The 17,275-nt window shown below is 44.3% G+C and overlaps 1 protein-coding gene across 1 annotated transcript; it reads right to left on the bottom strand.

Annotated features, from left to right (window-relative positions):
- Positions 1 to 1,602: 1,602 nt before the first annotated feature.
- Positions 1,603 to 14,409, bottom strand: SHOX (SHOX homeobox). Its single transcript, XM_073327741.1, has 5 exons — positions 14,136 to 14,409; positions 10,561 to 10,769; positions 6,203 to 6,260; positions 5,983 to 6,071; positions 1,603 to 3,348 (listed from the first exon to the last, which is right to left on the bottom strand). Exons 1-5 carry the CDS (start codon positions 14,407 to 14,409, stop codon positions 3,103 to 3,105), a joined length of 876 nt encoding a protein of 291 aa, XP_073183842.1. The 3' UTR covers positions 1,603 to 3,102.
- Between the last annotated feature and the right edge of the window lie 2,866 nt (positions 14,410 to 17,275).

The raw sequence follows: 17,275 nt of genomic DNA, 5'->3' as shown, positions 1-17,275 counted from the left end.
AGATACAGTGAGGCACCCTGCCCTCTTCCCAGGAAGATCTATTGTTTCTACTTCAAACCCTGCTAAACTAGTAGCTGCTGCCACTTGCCTCCGGTTCTCCAGTGCGGTTTAGATATCTCTGAGCCATCCACTGATATGATTTACCAGTCTTAAGAAACTGGTAGAGTCTTCAGTGCAAAAAAGAGTAACGCCGATCCAGACAAATTTAAAGAAATCTGACTGGCGTATGAAAGTTCTTATTGCGCTGGTATTCATTAGAACACCAAAGGTCAACTTGTTAGTAAGCAACTGTTATCAAAATGTAACCAGATATATTTTATAAATGTAATACACTTCAGGAAGTGCAGTTAAGCAGATAACTTCATTTGTAAGATGGTTGAAGGCTCTCAGGGCCCAATTCTGCAGCCTCCCCTCACTTGAGAAGTTTCACTGAAGTCACTGGAACTATCTGAGGGCGAAATTCACTCCTGTGTAGAAGCCCAGAGCATGGCTGATGACCACTCAAAATAGGGCTTAAATGGGATGTGAGCCGTGCATAAGCTGTGCTGGCCCTCTGCACAAAGGTGAGTTTCTATCCAAGTGAATAAAGGCTGCAGGATTGAGCCTTTATCCATCAATATCGTACATCACAGTACCCCAAAGTATTGCGGGTAGCCAGTACAACTGCTCATCTGTTAGAGTCTAGTGCCTCCTTATGGTGAAATTCCCCATTTGTATGTTAAAAATATGGACTTGAAAATGCTGGTGGTGTTGTGGGGAAAAGTATTTATTATTTTCGTTGTAAAATGTGATATAATTAACAATATTGGAACTAAGACCAAACTTTATCTAGAAGAATAAACTTTATACTATATCATTACTATAAACAACATTTATACCTTCTAGATAAAGTTTGGTCTTAGTTCCAATCTTGTTAATTGTCTGGGTTTATTCCCCATGTCCCTCTACAATGGTTAATGTTATATTAGCATTATGGCCTTGGTTTAAAGAGATATTAGGCTGTCACAAAGAGGTAGCAAAGACAGGTAACATTTATAAACTCTAACATGTCCAAAATATAACCACTTTTCACATAATAAATAGGTGGAAAATGGCAGCACTTTGACATTTCAGAAAATTTGCTTGTCATAAAATATCAAAATTGGAAAAAAATGCAAACGTCTAAGACTGAAAAGATCTAATGCATTACTTTTTGCCCTATGGAAATATTTGGATTTGATAAATATCAGCAAAAGCCAAAATTAGTAATGGATTACTAGATGATAAATACACTTGAGAAAGAAAAAACAGGCTTACTGGCAGTACTATTGAGAGGATAAGCTTCCATGAATGTAGGCCTTGATAACAAAGGCAAAAAATTGAGCTATCTTGTTAGAAGTAGACAAGAGCAGTATTTGTTCTCACAAACAAACCCACAACATAATAAATTGATTAGAAGAGAATTACATAACAAATAAAAACATGGGGGGGTGAGTAAACCCAGACACTTTGGTAATATAATTTCAAGGGAGTTTCCCCAACTTAGACTAGCTATGCTGCTTAGACAAGTTTGTATTTGGTGTCTACATAACTGGAAAAAAGAAAAATTGGCAAACACTGAACTTGTCCACCCCTACAAACCATTTACTTTTTTTGTTTCGTTTTGTTTTGTTTTGTTTAAAACGATTGCAAAAATGTCATACAGGCTGTTCATCTTACTTCCCAGAATATGGCACATTAACTTGACTAGAAATCATAGTATCTATCTTTTTCCATATGTGATACATATATTTTTATCCATTCCTAGAAGACCCGGACTGTCATTTTGGCACTAAACTGCAATGTACCCAGTCTGAGCATAAAGGACTTAAGTTATGGTTCTTGCGGAACTGGTTATTAACAGAATAAGAATGTACGGCTATTTTTTAATCTATAATATTTACAGTATTGCACTTTACTGCACTTAATTGCATTTCACTAAAAGTAATGCTGCATCAGTATTATGCCTTAAAACCATATGTCCATCTTTGTTGTGTGAGTCATTCTTTCTATATCCTGTATAAGAGCAAGATTTCAATTCAAAGATCCAGACATTAGGGAGAAAAAAATCAGAAAATCGACCTGCTCCTTTATGGCACAATGCATCTCAGCTAATTCAGGTGATTCTGGGTAAAGCAGGTGCATTCATATTGTTCCCATCACTCAAGTCACCACTGATGGTTAGTAAATTCTAGTCTGTCTTTTTTTTCCCCTTCTTTCCAAAAGACTTTTAGCCATTTGAGACACACTTTTTTTTTGTTATTGCTGCTTTTTTTTTTTTTTTGAAGAAAAAAAAACTGCCCCGCCTCAAATCTGAAATTCCACATTTAAATTTAAACCAGTTCTGCAGCAGCAGCTCCTCAGCGATGGAAGATATTCATGGCAGTGAAATAATACTGTTGGCAACAAAGAAATGTCATCTTTAATGGAGACCAGCCCCAAGGATCTTTTTTTTGTTATTATTTTTGCTTGTTTGTTTTGTTTTAATAGATGTTACCATCTTCAAAATGTGTTGAGTTAGACACATGCACATGGTCGCAGAACTGACGGCAGCCGAGGACCTCACGCTGACGTGATCACTTTTGCTAGCGTCAAAATCCAAATGTCCCACTGTTCACAGATGAGCATAAGTTAAAGATTTTGTTCCCCACCTACTTTATCCTCCGGAAAGTCTTTGCTTGTGTGTGTGTGTGTGTGTGTGTGTGTATGTGTTTAATCTGATGGCGGTTCGGGATGGTCTCACCCTACCATTGCATCTGGGGGAGCAGTTTTAACCGTGGAGCGCTAGGTGCCTGAAAAATAAAAAAGAAGGGCAGGCGACTGGGCCCCCGCAGTCCTCAGACGAACCGGGTGGGACGCGAAGGCTTTGATCGCGAAGGGGGAAGAGAGGAGGAACTGGGGACGTGTGGCGATGGTCTTTAAAAGTACTTGCAGGCCTTCCACAAGCCAGCGAGCCGTGTCCCCCCCCCCCGCTCCCGCAGGCCTGGGGCGCGCCGGAGGGCAAGCGGGAGCGGCGCGGGAGGCCTGGCCGCACACACACACACACACACGCGGGCGCGGCACGGCGCGGCACGGCGGAAAGTGTCAGAGCCCCAGCGCCTCGGCATGTTTCCTGGCCTTGAGTCGCAGGTCGGCGATGCTGGAGTTTTTGCTGTTGCTCTTGGCGGCGGCGGCCACCACCGCAGCGGCGGAGGCGGACTCGGCCAGAGAGGCGATGGGGAGTCCGAAGGGCGGCGGGGGGAACATCAGGTAGGGCGCGTGGGCCGCCAGGTGCGGGTGGAGGTGGGGGTGGGCGTGGGCCACGCCTTCCAGCTGCAGCTGCGCTTGGACCTGGGAAAGCAGAGCCCGGGGAGCCGGGTGAGAAGGGGCCTGGCGGTGCGGGCTTTCCAGCCGCCGCGGGTCACGAGCTGCCCTCTCCCTCCTCCCCCACACCTGGCAGGGGACTAGCCACCTCCCCGGGCCGCGGCCGCGGCCGCGCCCTCCCCCGGCGAGCGGGGCCTCCTGCGCTGTCGCAGGCCGCATGCGCCGAGGCGGGGAAACGGACTCGGTTTACGAAGCCGAGCCACATGGCGCCCCGTCACCGCTCCCTCCCCACCGCCCCTGAGCAGAGGTTTCAGCGGGAGCCATTTATTGGCACTTTACTCGACTGCCTGCCCGCCGATCCGGCCTAGCTTTAGTGCGGTTCCAACGTCGGCTGTCTCCGCACGGGGGACTGCGCGTTGGCGTCGGAGCCGCTCGCGTGGTTTGGCAGCACAGGATGCGAGCTCGTGGCGAGAAAGCGCAGCAGGGCCCGGCGGGCCGAGGAATTCGAATCGGCGCAGTTCAAGAGGGATACGAGCTCCGCCGCCCTCTGAACAAACTAACGCGTTGGCCTCTTCCCCCCCCCCGAGCAGCAGCAGCAGCAGCAAGTGTGCAGGTTGCTGCGTTCTCAAAGAAAGGACTAGAGCTGCAAGTGGGAAAGAGGGGCCTGGGCTTGGAGTCGCCGCTTTAACCCCTTGCACGCAGCAGGCGCAGGGAGCATGAATAAAGGAGACAGCTAGGCACTGGTTTGATTTAAACAGGTACTGCAAAGCTGGAGGAGGACTGACTGGTTGATAGTAAACATTCCGCTCAGCACTTATACAGAGAGAATAGAGGCATATTTAGGCCTTCTAATATTTACAAAAATGAGCTGGCCATCGCGTGGGCGCCAACAAGTGCTAAATAGCATTTTTTTCTAGGGATGTTTATTTATATCTTTCTAAAAACTCTTTAACCTTGTAAAAGGGACCAGTGGCCAGTGTTTACTTTGGCGCTTTTTAGACCTGCACAAACACACTGGATTGACAGAGAGATCTCTGCATCGGGTGTGGGTTTTCTCCCCCAAGATATGTGTTTTTCAAAAATCAATAGCATTAATCTGTGCCTTTTACCTAGTTTGCTTTTGGGAAACCGATTCCTCAATCGGTTATGTAAAGGCACAAAAAGGAAATGCCACAAGCTGTAGCTTGCACTGTTAAGTGGCATCTGGGCTGGCTTGCCTCTCTTCTCCCTTGTTTCCTGAGTAGTGCCAGCCTAACTCCACTGACTTCAAAGGGGATTGCTCCTGATTTAGGCACATGGAGCAGACTTAGGCCCAATAGATATAGAATCATAGAATATCAGGGTTGGAAGGGACCTCAGGAGGTCATATAGTCTAACCCCCTGCTCAAACTGGGACCAATACCCAATTTTTGCCCCAGATCCTTAAATGGTCCCCTCAAGGATTGAACTCACAACCCTGGGTTTAGCAGGCCAATACTCAAACTGCTGAGCTATACCTGTCCCATATAAAGGTGCTGGAACTAGAGGTGTTGAAGTGGTTTCCATTATAGCCAGGGTTTACAGTTTGGTTCAATGGCTCTCAGCACCCACACCATGTAAATTATTCCAGCACCCTGCCCCATGCCTCATCTAAAATATTGCCCCTCCCCCATTGTGAAGAGTCTGGGTGAGAATACACACTGTGTCTTGCACACCACAGTCAGCCATTTATACAGGAGGTCGATGCTACCCGGCATCTACACTCTGGGGGGAGGGGCTGCAAATATGTGTCTAAAAGTCTCAGTAACTGACAGGCTCTAGTGAAGCGAAGCTCCCCCTGGCGGTGCGGACAACTTGCCTTCATCTGGAAGCGTGCACGTGAGCGCCCAGCCCTTGAACTGGGAGCAAAAACCAGCGCGTGATCGTCCCCCGTGCCCAGGGAAATGGACGCAGGGAGCGCCAGGAGCATTTTTGTTTCTTGGACTCCCCGTGCTGGAGATTTTTGCAGGGCCGAGGCCAGCTCCGGGCGAGTCACCTTCCCTGGGTTTGGGCTTGGAGAAGGGACAGCTCCTAACGGGGAGGCTTGTCTTTGCCACGTCCCGGCCCAGCGAGCCGGCTGCTGCACAAGGCACCGGTTTCATCCTTCCGAGGGCGCCCTGCGCCAGTAGCACAGTCCCCGTCTCGCGAAGGAAGAGGCTCCCCACCTTCCCTTCCTGTTGCCCTGGGCTCTGTCCGCATCAGGGGACTGCGAGGGAGGATGCTGGGCTGGGCTGGCCAACCCTTCCCTCTCCTAATGCACGGGCCAGATCCTGCAACCAAACTCCCCTTTGACTGAGCGCAGGAGACTTGAGCCTCCTGGGAGGGAGGGGGTTGGCTGGGCTGCTGACTCCTTCATTTGCGCATCTGGGCGCCCACAGGGCCAGAGCACACCGGGAAAGGAGGGGCAGACCTACAGCCGCCTGCCTCTGCCTGAGCAGGGGAGGCGAGAGGAGGGGGGTGTTTGGAAAGAGGCCCCTTCTGAAGTTTTACAGCGTGCTTTTAATACGTGCCAACTTCGCTATAAATGGCACTTGTAAACGTGTCCCACTTCCTCCTTTGGCGGTGAAAGGGCAGCAGAGGAAGAGGGCAGGCAGGAGCCTCAGGCATTGGGGCAGGCGTTTAACGGGAAGCAAAACGAACTACCTGTTGGAAAGGCATCCTCAGGGCTCCCATATTCACATAAGGGGCCACTCGGCAGGCGTCTAAATGGCTGGCAGTTCCCAGGATCACACCTGCAAGGAGAGACATGGCACGGTCAGCCGCGTGGGTGGCATTTTCCCTTCTTGCCATTCCCGGTCTTCTTCTCCATTACTCAGTGACCATCCCACCCATCCACTCCCTGAATCCGGGCTCTCAGACCCACCTTTATGCATCTGATTCTCCTGCTTTCGGCACTTCGCTCTCCTGTTCTGGAACCAGACCTGCAAAAATAAAAACAAAAGGGGGAAGGTAGACAGACAGCTGCTGAGAAGCGGGACTAGCAAGCGGAGGCCAAGCAGTTCGTATAATTTTAATGATGTGTATAAAATAAACACACACACACACACACACAAGGCTACTGAGTGGCCACTGCGCGTTGTGTGAGTGATTATGACTCTCACAGTCCTGTTAGAATGGCTTAGAGAACGTGGGACCGACACCAAACAAACAACCAACATTCATTCTCCTCTTTTGATTGCCAGTGTATCGAGCCTGGCCAGCACATCAAAAGTTACCGTAAAGCCTCTACAATCCTGAAAACAAACATTTCGGAACCGTGGCCCTCTTTCTAAACGCACGCCCCCAGTATTCCCCAGACTTGCAGGATTTCCAGGCTTTCACTCCCTTGTGCCACCCATAGAGGGTGAGCAGTCGCGATTGATAAAGCAAATACCAAAATTGTGTCCCTCACAGATCTCCCTTCATGATGATATCATCTTTTTCTCCTCATATTTAAGCCAAACCGGTAACATTTTGTCAAACTTCAGTGCTCGATTTCTAGCCCATAAAATCTGTTACCAATCCAAAACTTCAGTTTTATGGGTTTTGAGAGATTTTAAGGTTTCACATAAAATAATAAATCCAGACTTGGGCAAATGGACTGAATTATTCTCCATTACATTAACTTTTTATTTTTGAAAAAATGTTCCTGCTGACGTTTTAATGTTCTTACTTGCAGGCAATAACGGACTCTTTCAGATTTGGGTTTAAGGAATTATTTATACTACCAGCAGGAAAATATCAATAATCCTCATCTAATTCCAGTCATTCTAACTGTTAAACAAATGCAAAAATCCGGTTGTCATTGTTTCTCTTTTACTTCTATTCGAGAGTGTTTCAGACGTTTGAGTTTATTGTTTCCTCTCCTTTCTCAAATGGCTAGTTTAATGAAGTGAGTTGAGTTGATTGTCAGACGCTCAGATTCAAATGTTTTTGCCCAGTTTTATTCTTACACAAAACCTACCAAATGTGCACAAACATTGACTTGTGGTGCTGATAAAATCTTGAAGCTAAGAAGCACCTTCAACCTTTGATGTTCTTACACTTGCCAAGTGATCATACGGTTAATTAATACTAACTGCACTTCCTACATCAAGTTTTCCCTTCAAGCTTTCTTCAGTTGCCTTAATGATGGTCATTTACAACGGAGTAATTAGTGCAAAGAAAGGCTTCCAACGGCATTAATTACCCAGGGTACCTCAGTGATTTTCTTAAGTAGGAATTGGCCTTCTCTACTCTGGAGCGCAATTCTTTCTGCTCAGGGTCGCCAGATGATCGCGTGAATAATAGCGAACCCTCTTCAGCTGAGCAAACCCTGAGCTATGGGTCTAACTGAAAACTGTAACCTGGATTTTTCAAGAGCACGACCTTTCCGTGTACTAATAAAGTATCTGCCTTTCAAACTCATGCCAGCTTGGCTTCGTGTTATTGTCACTCTGCTTTCTTGAACTAATGACTACTGAAAAATTGTATTTTTCAAACCAAAAATATATACCCCAATAATAAACATTTAAAACTTTGTACCAAGCTACTGTCATTTCGGGTGAGGACCTTTGTTGCTGCGACCACAATGCATTTGGTATGGCGGTGATCCTTGCATAAAATCTTGCATAATGACAGGTTTCAGAGTAGCAGCCGTGTTAGTCTGTATCCGCAAAAAGAAAAGGACTTGCGGCACCTTAGAGACTAACCAATTTATTTGAGCATAAGCTTTCGTGAGCTACAGCTCACTTCATCGGATGCATAGAATTCTATGTATTCTATGCATCCGATGAAGTGAGCTTTAGCTGACAAAAGCTTATGCTCTAATAAATTGGTTAGTCTCTAAGGTGCCACAAGTACTTCTTTTCTTTTTGCATAAAATCTGTCTTTTTTTTTTTTTTTTTGGCGAAGGAGTTTAAATCATCATGAGGAATTTAAGCAGCGTGTAAACAACTTCCCCTGCAAATCAGAATATCCTTCAAACAAAAAAAATATTTAAATCTGCAAAACGAAGTGCCCTTTCCCTTTAGCTATGAAAAATAAGGTTAAGAGGAATAAAAGTGATGAATTAGCCACTGCGTTAAGCGATAATAAATCAGGCTTGGTGTGATTCACGATCAGTTCCAATTAGTCATGAATATGCTAAGTAAAGCACAGTACACTGTTTTAGACAGTTATTTCTTCATTAAGGATCACTCAGTGATTTCTTTCACAAATGCTCTAATCTGATTTCCTTTTGATTTCCATTAGAGACAGTGAATAATGACATTTAATTTAGCCCTGCACCATAAACCCAAAGATATTTGTTGTAATTGAATTACTGCCTGCTCCTCACTATGGTCTCATAACTTTCAATTATAACCCTGACAGCTGGGTGATATGAGTTTCCAGTACAACACTAAAAATAAAAGGTTAATAAGGACTAGCTACCATAGGAGCTTCAATTTATTTACAGCAAATTTCCACACTAAATTGAAACTATATCCTTTAACAACAAGGGACAGGCGGTGCAGAGAGGGATTAGAGAACAGTTCTGAAAGTATTAAAATATCCCTCCTTTTCCTCCTTTCTTTTTTCCTACTCCCTCTTTTTAACTATAGTGAGTCCTCTGTTTTTTCCTAATTAATTATCTTATTTTCCTTTTTTTACATTACTATTATCAGCCTTCTTCATTCAGTCCTCTTTTTAAAAAATAGAGAAATGAAATTTTGTCTTGCTTATAATTCCCACTTGAATCAACGTCACCATTTTTAATTTTTTTATATTTTATTTTTGGTGTGGTATTTCAAGTTCTGCCAGCTCTTGAAGCACCAATTTTGCTGTAACTATGAACATCCTGTTAAGGTGCTGCTACTCAGTAATAAACTACTTGAAAGAAAGAGTGCAGAATTCAATTACAAGTAATTTATTTTTATAGAAACAGTACATCAAGGCCCTGGAAAGATATTACAGAGCCAAAGCAAGAAGATCTGGGAAGATGACATAAGATTTGATGTCCCCTTCAGCAAAAGTTTAATCTTTTCATTAATTTATATGGTGCGGTTAGATCAATCTTCCAGGAGAATGTAAACCACCAGCCCTTTCAACCCCTGCAATATTCCCCTAGATTAGAAGTCTCCCTTTTTAAGGCATATGATCCACACCACAAGGTCCCTTCTCCAGCTTGTTTTATACAGAAAGACTCCACAGCTGAGAAAAACTAGCTACACTATTTATTTCGGGAAATGCCTCAAGGAGGCACTTATTTAAAGCTAGATAGACATTTACTGGGATAAGTACCTGAAGGATTTGGAAGGCACAGATTCTTCCTCTTTGCTTTCCAAAGACTAGACATTTATAATATTTAAGGGGGGGAAACAAAGAGAATCACCCTGCCATCCGAAGCCTAGTGTGTATATTTATTTACATATATAAGCATATATACATGTTATTTTTCTTCAGAGAAATTGATGTGATTAAAAAGTAAAAGGATTTATTTCCTCTGTTAGCCATGTAGAGAATAACAACCTGATAAGAGTTTTTCTTTAAATTTGTTCGCCCTGTGCTCCTGCTCAGGGATCCACAGGTTGATCTTATTAATTCTTTTTTACATGACATCTGCTTTTGGAATGGATTCTCTGTTTATTTCTCTTTTTTTCCCCCTCCCCTTGGCTATCAAGGAGAAAGTTAAAATATTTTTTAATCGATTCGAAGACACAATGAGCAATTCTGCGAGGTTTTGATTGCCACATTTTTGTGGCTATGTCTAAGGATTATGAGACCTTAAAAAAAGGCAGAGAGGGAAAATATACCAGATGGGGTGCAATGAATTCATATGCTTGCTATGCGAGTCAGATGGGAGCACCTTTCCCCCGGCTCTAGATAATCCAGTCCCAGAGCACCCAAACCGTCTAGCCTTATCCATGACAATTGTTTTCTGATTTTTTTAAAAAACATCCCCATAAAAGGAGAGCAGGGCGAAAGAAAAAGATGGGGATTAAGGGGGAGGTTATTTAGTGATCAGATGAGTTTGCAAAAGCAATTCATTACATTATTAATTAGATAATTTCTAAAAACTAAAGGCAACAATGGAGGAGTTTAAGAAATATATTTAGCAGAACAAGTTCACCGGATATACAAACAGCTTCCCACCAGACGTGTCGTTTCTGCTTTCAGCTCTCCTGCTTTGAATGAAACAGGGCACTGTGCTAGAATCCACTGGCAGTCAGGAACTGAGGTGAGGACATTTCCAGGAACATAATGCAAGAGTCTTTCTCTTACCTGAACTCTAGCTTCAGAGAGTCCCAGCCTCTGGCTTAATTCCTCCCTCATGAAGGCATCTGGATAGTGAGTCTCATCAAAAAGTCTTTCCAGCTCATTCAGCTGCTCTAGTGTGAAATTGGTTCTGCTTCTCCTCTGTTTGAGCTTGGTCTGTCCATCTTCATCTTCTGACTTCACGTCTTCCCTCTTCTCTTTGCACTCGTAGATCCCTGCCGGGGGGTGGGGAGGGAGCGGGGGACACAGAGCTTCGCTTTAGTATCTCACAAAAGTTTCTTTTGCACAGGAGGCTAGTTTTTCTTTTCCTCTCCTCTTCCCCAACCTGATTCTAAACTAGAGGAAAGTGCCATTAAACAGAATCACTCTCATGTTGTCACGCACAGAATTTTTGCTTCGGGGGAAAGGGGCGGTGAAGGGAGGGCAGTTTTTTGTGTCTTTATAGAGAAATATTATTTATTATGTATCCCCATCCCATGGCAACGTACCTCTTCTTGCACTAGCTACACCCTGTCACCCAACAAGAGCAACAGTGTAGGGAAAGCGTAAGCAATCGATTGGAGCAGAAAATAACACACCATCACAGAGCCATGACAGGGATGTTACCCCAGTGGACTACCGTGGAAGTTATGCCTGAGTGAAGACTGCAGCATCGGGCCCCAAAATATAGCTGCCCTCTAGGGGAATGCTGGGAAATATTTAATCACTGTGTCCGACCATCGCTCCTTTTACATATCAGGAGGGTCTGAGCCACTGTTTCACGAACAGCAACGGTATCCGTGCGAGGAAAAAGAAGGGGCTTGGGGGTTTTTTGGTTCGCTGGTGAATTTCGCCATGTGAGGACCATTTAAAAACAAGTCACTAACCAGCACCTATGATGCGTTGGTAACTGCAGTTGAAGAAGGGTCGCAGACGAATGCTGGGAAATCGTTCTGCTAACCCTATGTGGAGCCAGTGGAAAGGGGCGTGGGGAGGGGCAGCTCTGGGTTGCTGTTTTCTTTAGAAGTAAATGCAGTTATGCAGGGCATTGCCTACCGCTGTTGGGGTGAAGGCAAAACATTCGCGTGGTAAGAGAATTTTGTCCATTGTTTAGCTACACGGGCGTGAGCCACTTCGCCAAAAATACCTGGGGAAACTCCAAGCTGTTGGCAGGGGTCGGTCATCTTTCTGTGTCGCTGGAAGAATCCGGCCTTGTTACATCGGGGGAGGGGGGAGGGAGCTCACACACACACACACACACACACACCCCTCCCATCAAGGAATAACGTGCTTCCTCTCTACCTCCTCACTCCCATCTTGGCCGCCTTTGGGGAAATCGCTAGAAAAGAAGGTGCCAGGGGCGGGGGAGCGTTTCTAACCTGAGACTGATGTCTCCTGTGGAGCATCCGTCCACATGGAAACTGGGGCATGTGGAGATTTACACTGAGGAGGGGAAAACATTACAACGAGGCCAAAAACAAACCCCGGCGTTTTCTCTCTGGCTTGTTTTGGAAAAGGGACCTAGGGGCAAATCCTCTTTTAATCGTAATAACGAAAATGGCCAAAACCATTTGATCAGCAGAGGGTGTCTATTTTAATCACGCTTGTGCCAGCCAGCTGTATGCCCTCGACCAAATCTGATTGTATAGCCGCGAAAAGGTTACCCAAATTGTTCCACCGCCGCGCGATTTAAGGAGTCCCAGCAAGGTCTTTATTTCCCCCCCAGTTGTTTCTTTTGTTCTGATCCGCCTCACAGCCAGTGTGGGGCTGCGGGTGAGAATAAATGTAGAGATAATGTTGAATTCCCCCCCCCCGCCGTCCCCCAAAAATCTGGTGACTACTAAATGAAAATATTTGAATGAAGCGGGGTCTGTGCCAGTGGAAATCCAAGGAGAAGAGGCCACCAGAACCCAAATCTTCGTTTTCACTTCTTAACTTAAACTACAACAGTTCACATCAATTCACGGCCCCCTCCTTATAGACTGCTGTTCGATTGCTTAACACTTTCACGTTTGCCTGTCCTTTGCCTAAAACAAGCGTTTGGCCCGCGTTCCTCACTGTAATGTATGCGGTTTTCATGAAGCCGTATTTAAACAAGATATTTCTAACTAAATGAATAAACAGTGATGAGCCGTGTAGAAAGATAAACTGAGTCTTGTGGTAGATGCATTCTCCGCAGAGAATTAAGCATGCCCACAGTGTATACAAAATATTGGATAGTCATATCGGTGGGATTGGAATAGCATATTGAAATCAGTGAAATTAGATTGAACCTTTACCTGCACTGACGTTGTCACAAACGCCTCATCTTGCACAACTCCGCCCTCTCACCTCCACCCCACCCCTCTATACATAGACGGATTAGATTAGATTAGATAAACACACAGTCTAACATTTACATGCTTAGAATAAAAAAAAGGGGGGGGAGTTTTGAACAATATCCATGTTTCCTTTTAATAAGACTTCCTTTTTGAATAATTTCTATAAATGGTGTCCATGCTTTGTAATCTTGATCATTAAAAATAAAAATAACGAAGTGCTAAGTGAGATATACTTCTTCAGAAATACAGGCCTCAAGTACATTATAAGACTTAAAAAAGAATTATTCTCAAAATTATTTTATATGGGTTTTTTACTGTGAATTCAAGTGTCTTTCAGTCAGCGTTTCATTAAACGGTTTTTCAAAAAAGTTGAAAGGTTGGTTGTTGTTCACAAACCAATTAGACGATTTTTATTATCGCCAGGTGTAGCCTAGTTAGTAGCTCCCAGGACAGGTCGACCTGACCAACTTGCCCGGAGACACTTTCTCAGCTTTTTGTTCCCCCCATGATTTGATTCTCTCTTTCTCTGTGTGTGTGTGAATGAAAAAGTACTCATGTTTTAAAATTCGATAGCGTCTAGGGACGTAGAGGTGAAACTAGTTTGACAAAGGTGAGATTGCCAGACAGGACTGAATGTCCTGAACCTGATGACAGCATATGTATCCAAGGCTTGGAATGTTTCGCTGTCTCCATGATTATCTGCCCCTTAGAGTACACGCACAGCTATGCTGCTTTATGACTTCTCACTACCCACTTATATACGAAAACAATCTACTGACTGATCTGTGTTCTGCAAGACAAAATTGTCCAAAGGCAGCGCCTTAAGGTCCAGCTTTCTCCCAGAAGAAGCAGCATCCTGATGGCCCGGAAACAGGAAGAACATGTCTTCTGATGCATTAGAACTCCCTGGACAAGATTTCCTCATTCGCCTACCCATGGAACTTCTAACCCCGTACAGAGCATTGTTAAGGCACCTACAATCTGTCCGATTTCCGATTTAAAGGGGGGACTCTGGCTAAACTAAAGTGGCTACTTCCCCTTTCACTGTTAAACCAAACCTCTCTCTCTCTACACACACACGCACACGCGCGCACACACAAAGGCATGAAACTGATGAGCGTGTGCTCTCATCGGGACGCATCGGTTTCAATTAACTGAGTTTCACCCCTCATTTCAGGCGAGCGGCAAAGCTGAAGGGCCGCAGTGTGGAAAGAAGGGAGAGGAAGGCTCCCGGCGTGGAGCCGGCTTTGCAGAGGGGGCTCCCGCCTGCACAGTGCTTACCTTCCGAAGTCCTGCCCGTGCTGAACTCTTTCAGTTTGTCCTTGTCACTCTCTACATGGTCTTTGAAAAGATGCACCGGGCAATGGTTGCTGCTCTCAGTAATGTCCTGCAGGTTAGTGTCAGAGTTTCCAAGCTCCCTAGATCGAGCCAACCCACTCTCCAAAACTTCCCTGTACGTGATAGTCTCCTTCTTGCTGCTGCTGCTGCTGCTGCTGCTGCTCTCTTTGCTTTTCTGGTCAAAAGATTTGGATACAAAAGCTGTAAGTTCTTCCATGGCTGCCCGGCGATCTTATCCACAGAGATCCACTTGTTTTCAGCAGGAGATCTGGCCGTCTTCTGCACGCTTTTTTTGCACGTAGAAGATGGGCTGTATAGGGTTAGATCACTCCTGCTGTTATTTATGCCTTTCAATTTGAGATCACACTATTTATACATGGCTACCTCAGCCCAACCCCCAGCTTTCCCTGTCTCCAGCAATTACTGACTGCTCCATAGTCGCAGGCGGACTCCTAGCAGCTATCTCCCCCACCTCAGTCCAGCAATTGGCTTTCTTTTCATTTCATCACTGTTTGGCATCTTTGCACCTTGATTTAGGGAGGCAAAGAGCACAAGCAACTAGAGAGAGAGAGAGAAATAAAAGGGGGGAAAGAGAAAACACAAAAACAGGTATCTGCATTCTGTAAATGGGTTGCAGAAATGAAAGTCAAGGAAGACTTTATTGATTGTAAGGACATCCTAAGCTTACCAACACTGTGAGTAAAAACGGACCTAGCTAATCAAATAAATCTGTTCTTGCAATTAAATGCATAGATATCAATGGGAAAAGAAAATGACCGTGCAATAAAAAGGTAATTAATACAAGCTGGATATGTGCATTTGCTGTAATATTTATGCTTCTACATGATGGCGATTTTCTGTTTTAATTAAAAATTGTCAAATTATTCAGTGAACAAAAATGTTGTTTTAAAGTGTTGTCTATTACGGAGAAAAACATTTATTGCAGTGAAGCCGGTTGTTGTAAATCTCTGAGGTCCTTATCAGTTTTTGCCTATAGGTACAGGCACCTCCAGTGTGTAAACATTACAGGATCTGTTTTCTGGCTAATGCTATTATGTTGCCCGAAGATGTTGTCCGGGAATTTAAGATCTAAAAATGTCTAATTTTTGTATAATGCAAACCTGTCCTGGTGAGTGGTACTGAAGGATGATTTGTTAGCAGGAGTGGTCCTGTTTGTACACATCAAATAGAATATTAGATTGGTCTACATTTTTAAAGCTAAACGACTATTGTCATATTTAAGATGGAGCTGTCACTAATTTTTCCATCTTATTCATGGTGGGCGGTTATTTTTGTTGTGCACCATGTCATAATTACCACCCTGTAAGTTGGAATGACTGCCTGAATGTAATGTCCAGATAATAGCAGTGACATTTCTAACTCCTCTCTGCACAATTCGATCGGAATATAAAGCTGACCTTTCCCCCCCCCTCACCCCCCCTTTGGACTTAACACAAAGGATTTGGCATTTGTGGGAATTTCTGGTTACCACTGGCGTTCATTTTGCATTTTCTTGTGTCAGGTCCTCATCGCGAGCATTAGTTAATCAACCCACATCATCATGCCCACTCTCTGCTCTGAATTTTATCCAAATGAGATCTCCTTGCGTGAGTCAGGGTTCATTGTTTGCATTCCAGGAAAGTGTGTGATTGCTCTGAAAATTAACAGAGCATTAAAACAATAGAAATGTATTTAATCCAGGGGTGCACGCCTCCCCCTCCCCCCCCGACACCGGAGTTAACACCTCCGCAGGAGGAGAAAAGAACATCGAGGAAACAATTAATAAAGCACTTTAAAAAAAATCAATTCCCCCTGTGTGATTTTAAAATGATTATCAAGGGGACAAGGATTGATCGTTTGATCTTGGCACTACCGATATCCCTGACATTGATTTTATTGTTGCTTCTCAGCAGCCTCCTACCTATAGAGTTCATTTAACCAGCGAGGGAGCCAACAGAAGCCTTAGAATTTAACAAACAGATCTTGTCTTCGCACGAGCCAATCAGATCCAAGTTCCTAATATATATTACACGCAACCCTATCAATAATAAATGGAAATTACCTATTTATGGATAAAAAGATATAGTCAAAATATGTTGATTAGATAATATAATATTATCATATATTATAGATAATATACGTGTGTGTGTCATATATACATATATGTTGCTAACATATATAGACCCACATTTCTTTTAGATTAGGTTTGTAGTAAAACACACACAAGCACCTATTCGATTAGATTTTTCAAAGTTAAACTCTTCTTTATAGAAAAGGAAGGATTTGGCAAGGATGATCTTAGAAACCAGTTTCCACGTGTCTTACTCACTCCCTAGGTCGTGAGCCATATGAACTTTCCTGAGCTGCAATTTTGTACATCAATGAAACTCTCCAAACCCCTCGACTCCTTCATTATGGATTCCCCTCCGCATTAACAGACAATTTGTCTCTCACTGTCTCTCAAATTAAGGGTAAATAGTTGGGGTAAATATTTGTTTCCACACTCTCCTTCCAGTTTGAACGTCGGTGTTTCATAGCCCTCTTCTCCCATACTTCTAGCTTAGTTACATGATCTCGGATAGTTTGCAATAATCCCCCCTCTAGCCCTATTTTGACCCTCGTGTTCTGTTTTCTTCCCCTGGCTCTGAAGGGAAGCACGACTTCCCAAGATAGTAACCCCCCACCAGTTCTCCCAACCCGCCAGGTCCTTAGTTTGCCCCGTCCTTTACTGGGCAAGTGGCCCGGAGTTTGCTTCGGGCACCTTCACAGAAATGCAGATCTGGATGTGGAGTCAGTCCTACCACAGCCAGATCCTCAGTCCCAAGAACTCGGCAGTTTTCTATCAGAGCCCTTCTGACATACACCGGAGGGAGACAGTCCATATTGGTCCCAGTGACACGTTTTATGAGCTTCCCATGGAACACATAGTTCCGCCTATTTGCCCCACAGATTTTGACTTTGTACAGTATGTGATACATTAGGTCATTAAAAATCTGCATGCGATAAACATGCGCCATTATTTCACTGGGCTACTTAAAGTTAGTTTAACTGTTTGACCCAGTATTGGCCGAGAGGAACTTTCA

This window comes from Lepidochelys kempii, chromosome 1 (assembly GCF_965140265.1).
Source record: "Lepidochelys kempii isolate rLepKem1 chromosome 1, rLepKem1.hap2, whole genome shotgun sequence".
Lineage (NCBI taxonomy): Eukaryota > Metazoa > Chordata > Testudines > Cheloniidae > Lepidochelys > Lepidochelys kempii.
The sequence above is the reverse complement of the archived record's forward strand: the minus strand, read 5'-3'. Positions and strand labels throughout refer to the sequence as shown.

Bases quoted from the DNA above. Each gene is read 5' to 3' on its own strand.
- SHOX (XM_073327741.1), bottom strand. From the start codon at position 14,409: ATGGAAGAACTTACAGCTTTTGTATCCAAATCTTTTGACCAGAAAAGC. The intron at 10,770-14,135 runs GTAAGCACTGTG...ACCCCCCGGCAG, and splicing joins CACGGGCAGGACTTCGGAAG to GGATCTACGAGTGCAAAGAG. The intron at 3,349-5,982 runs GTAGTTCGTTTT...CTGCTTTCCCAG, and splicing joins TGAGGATGCCTTTCCAACAG to GTCCAAGCGCAGCTGCAGCT.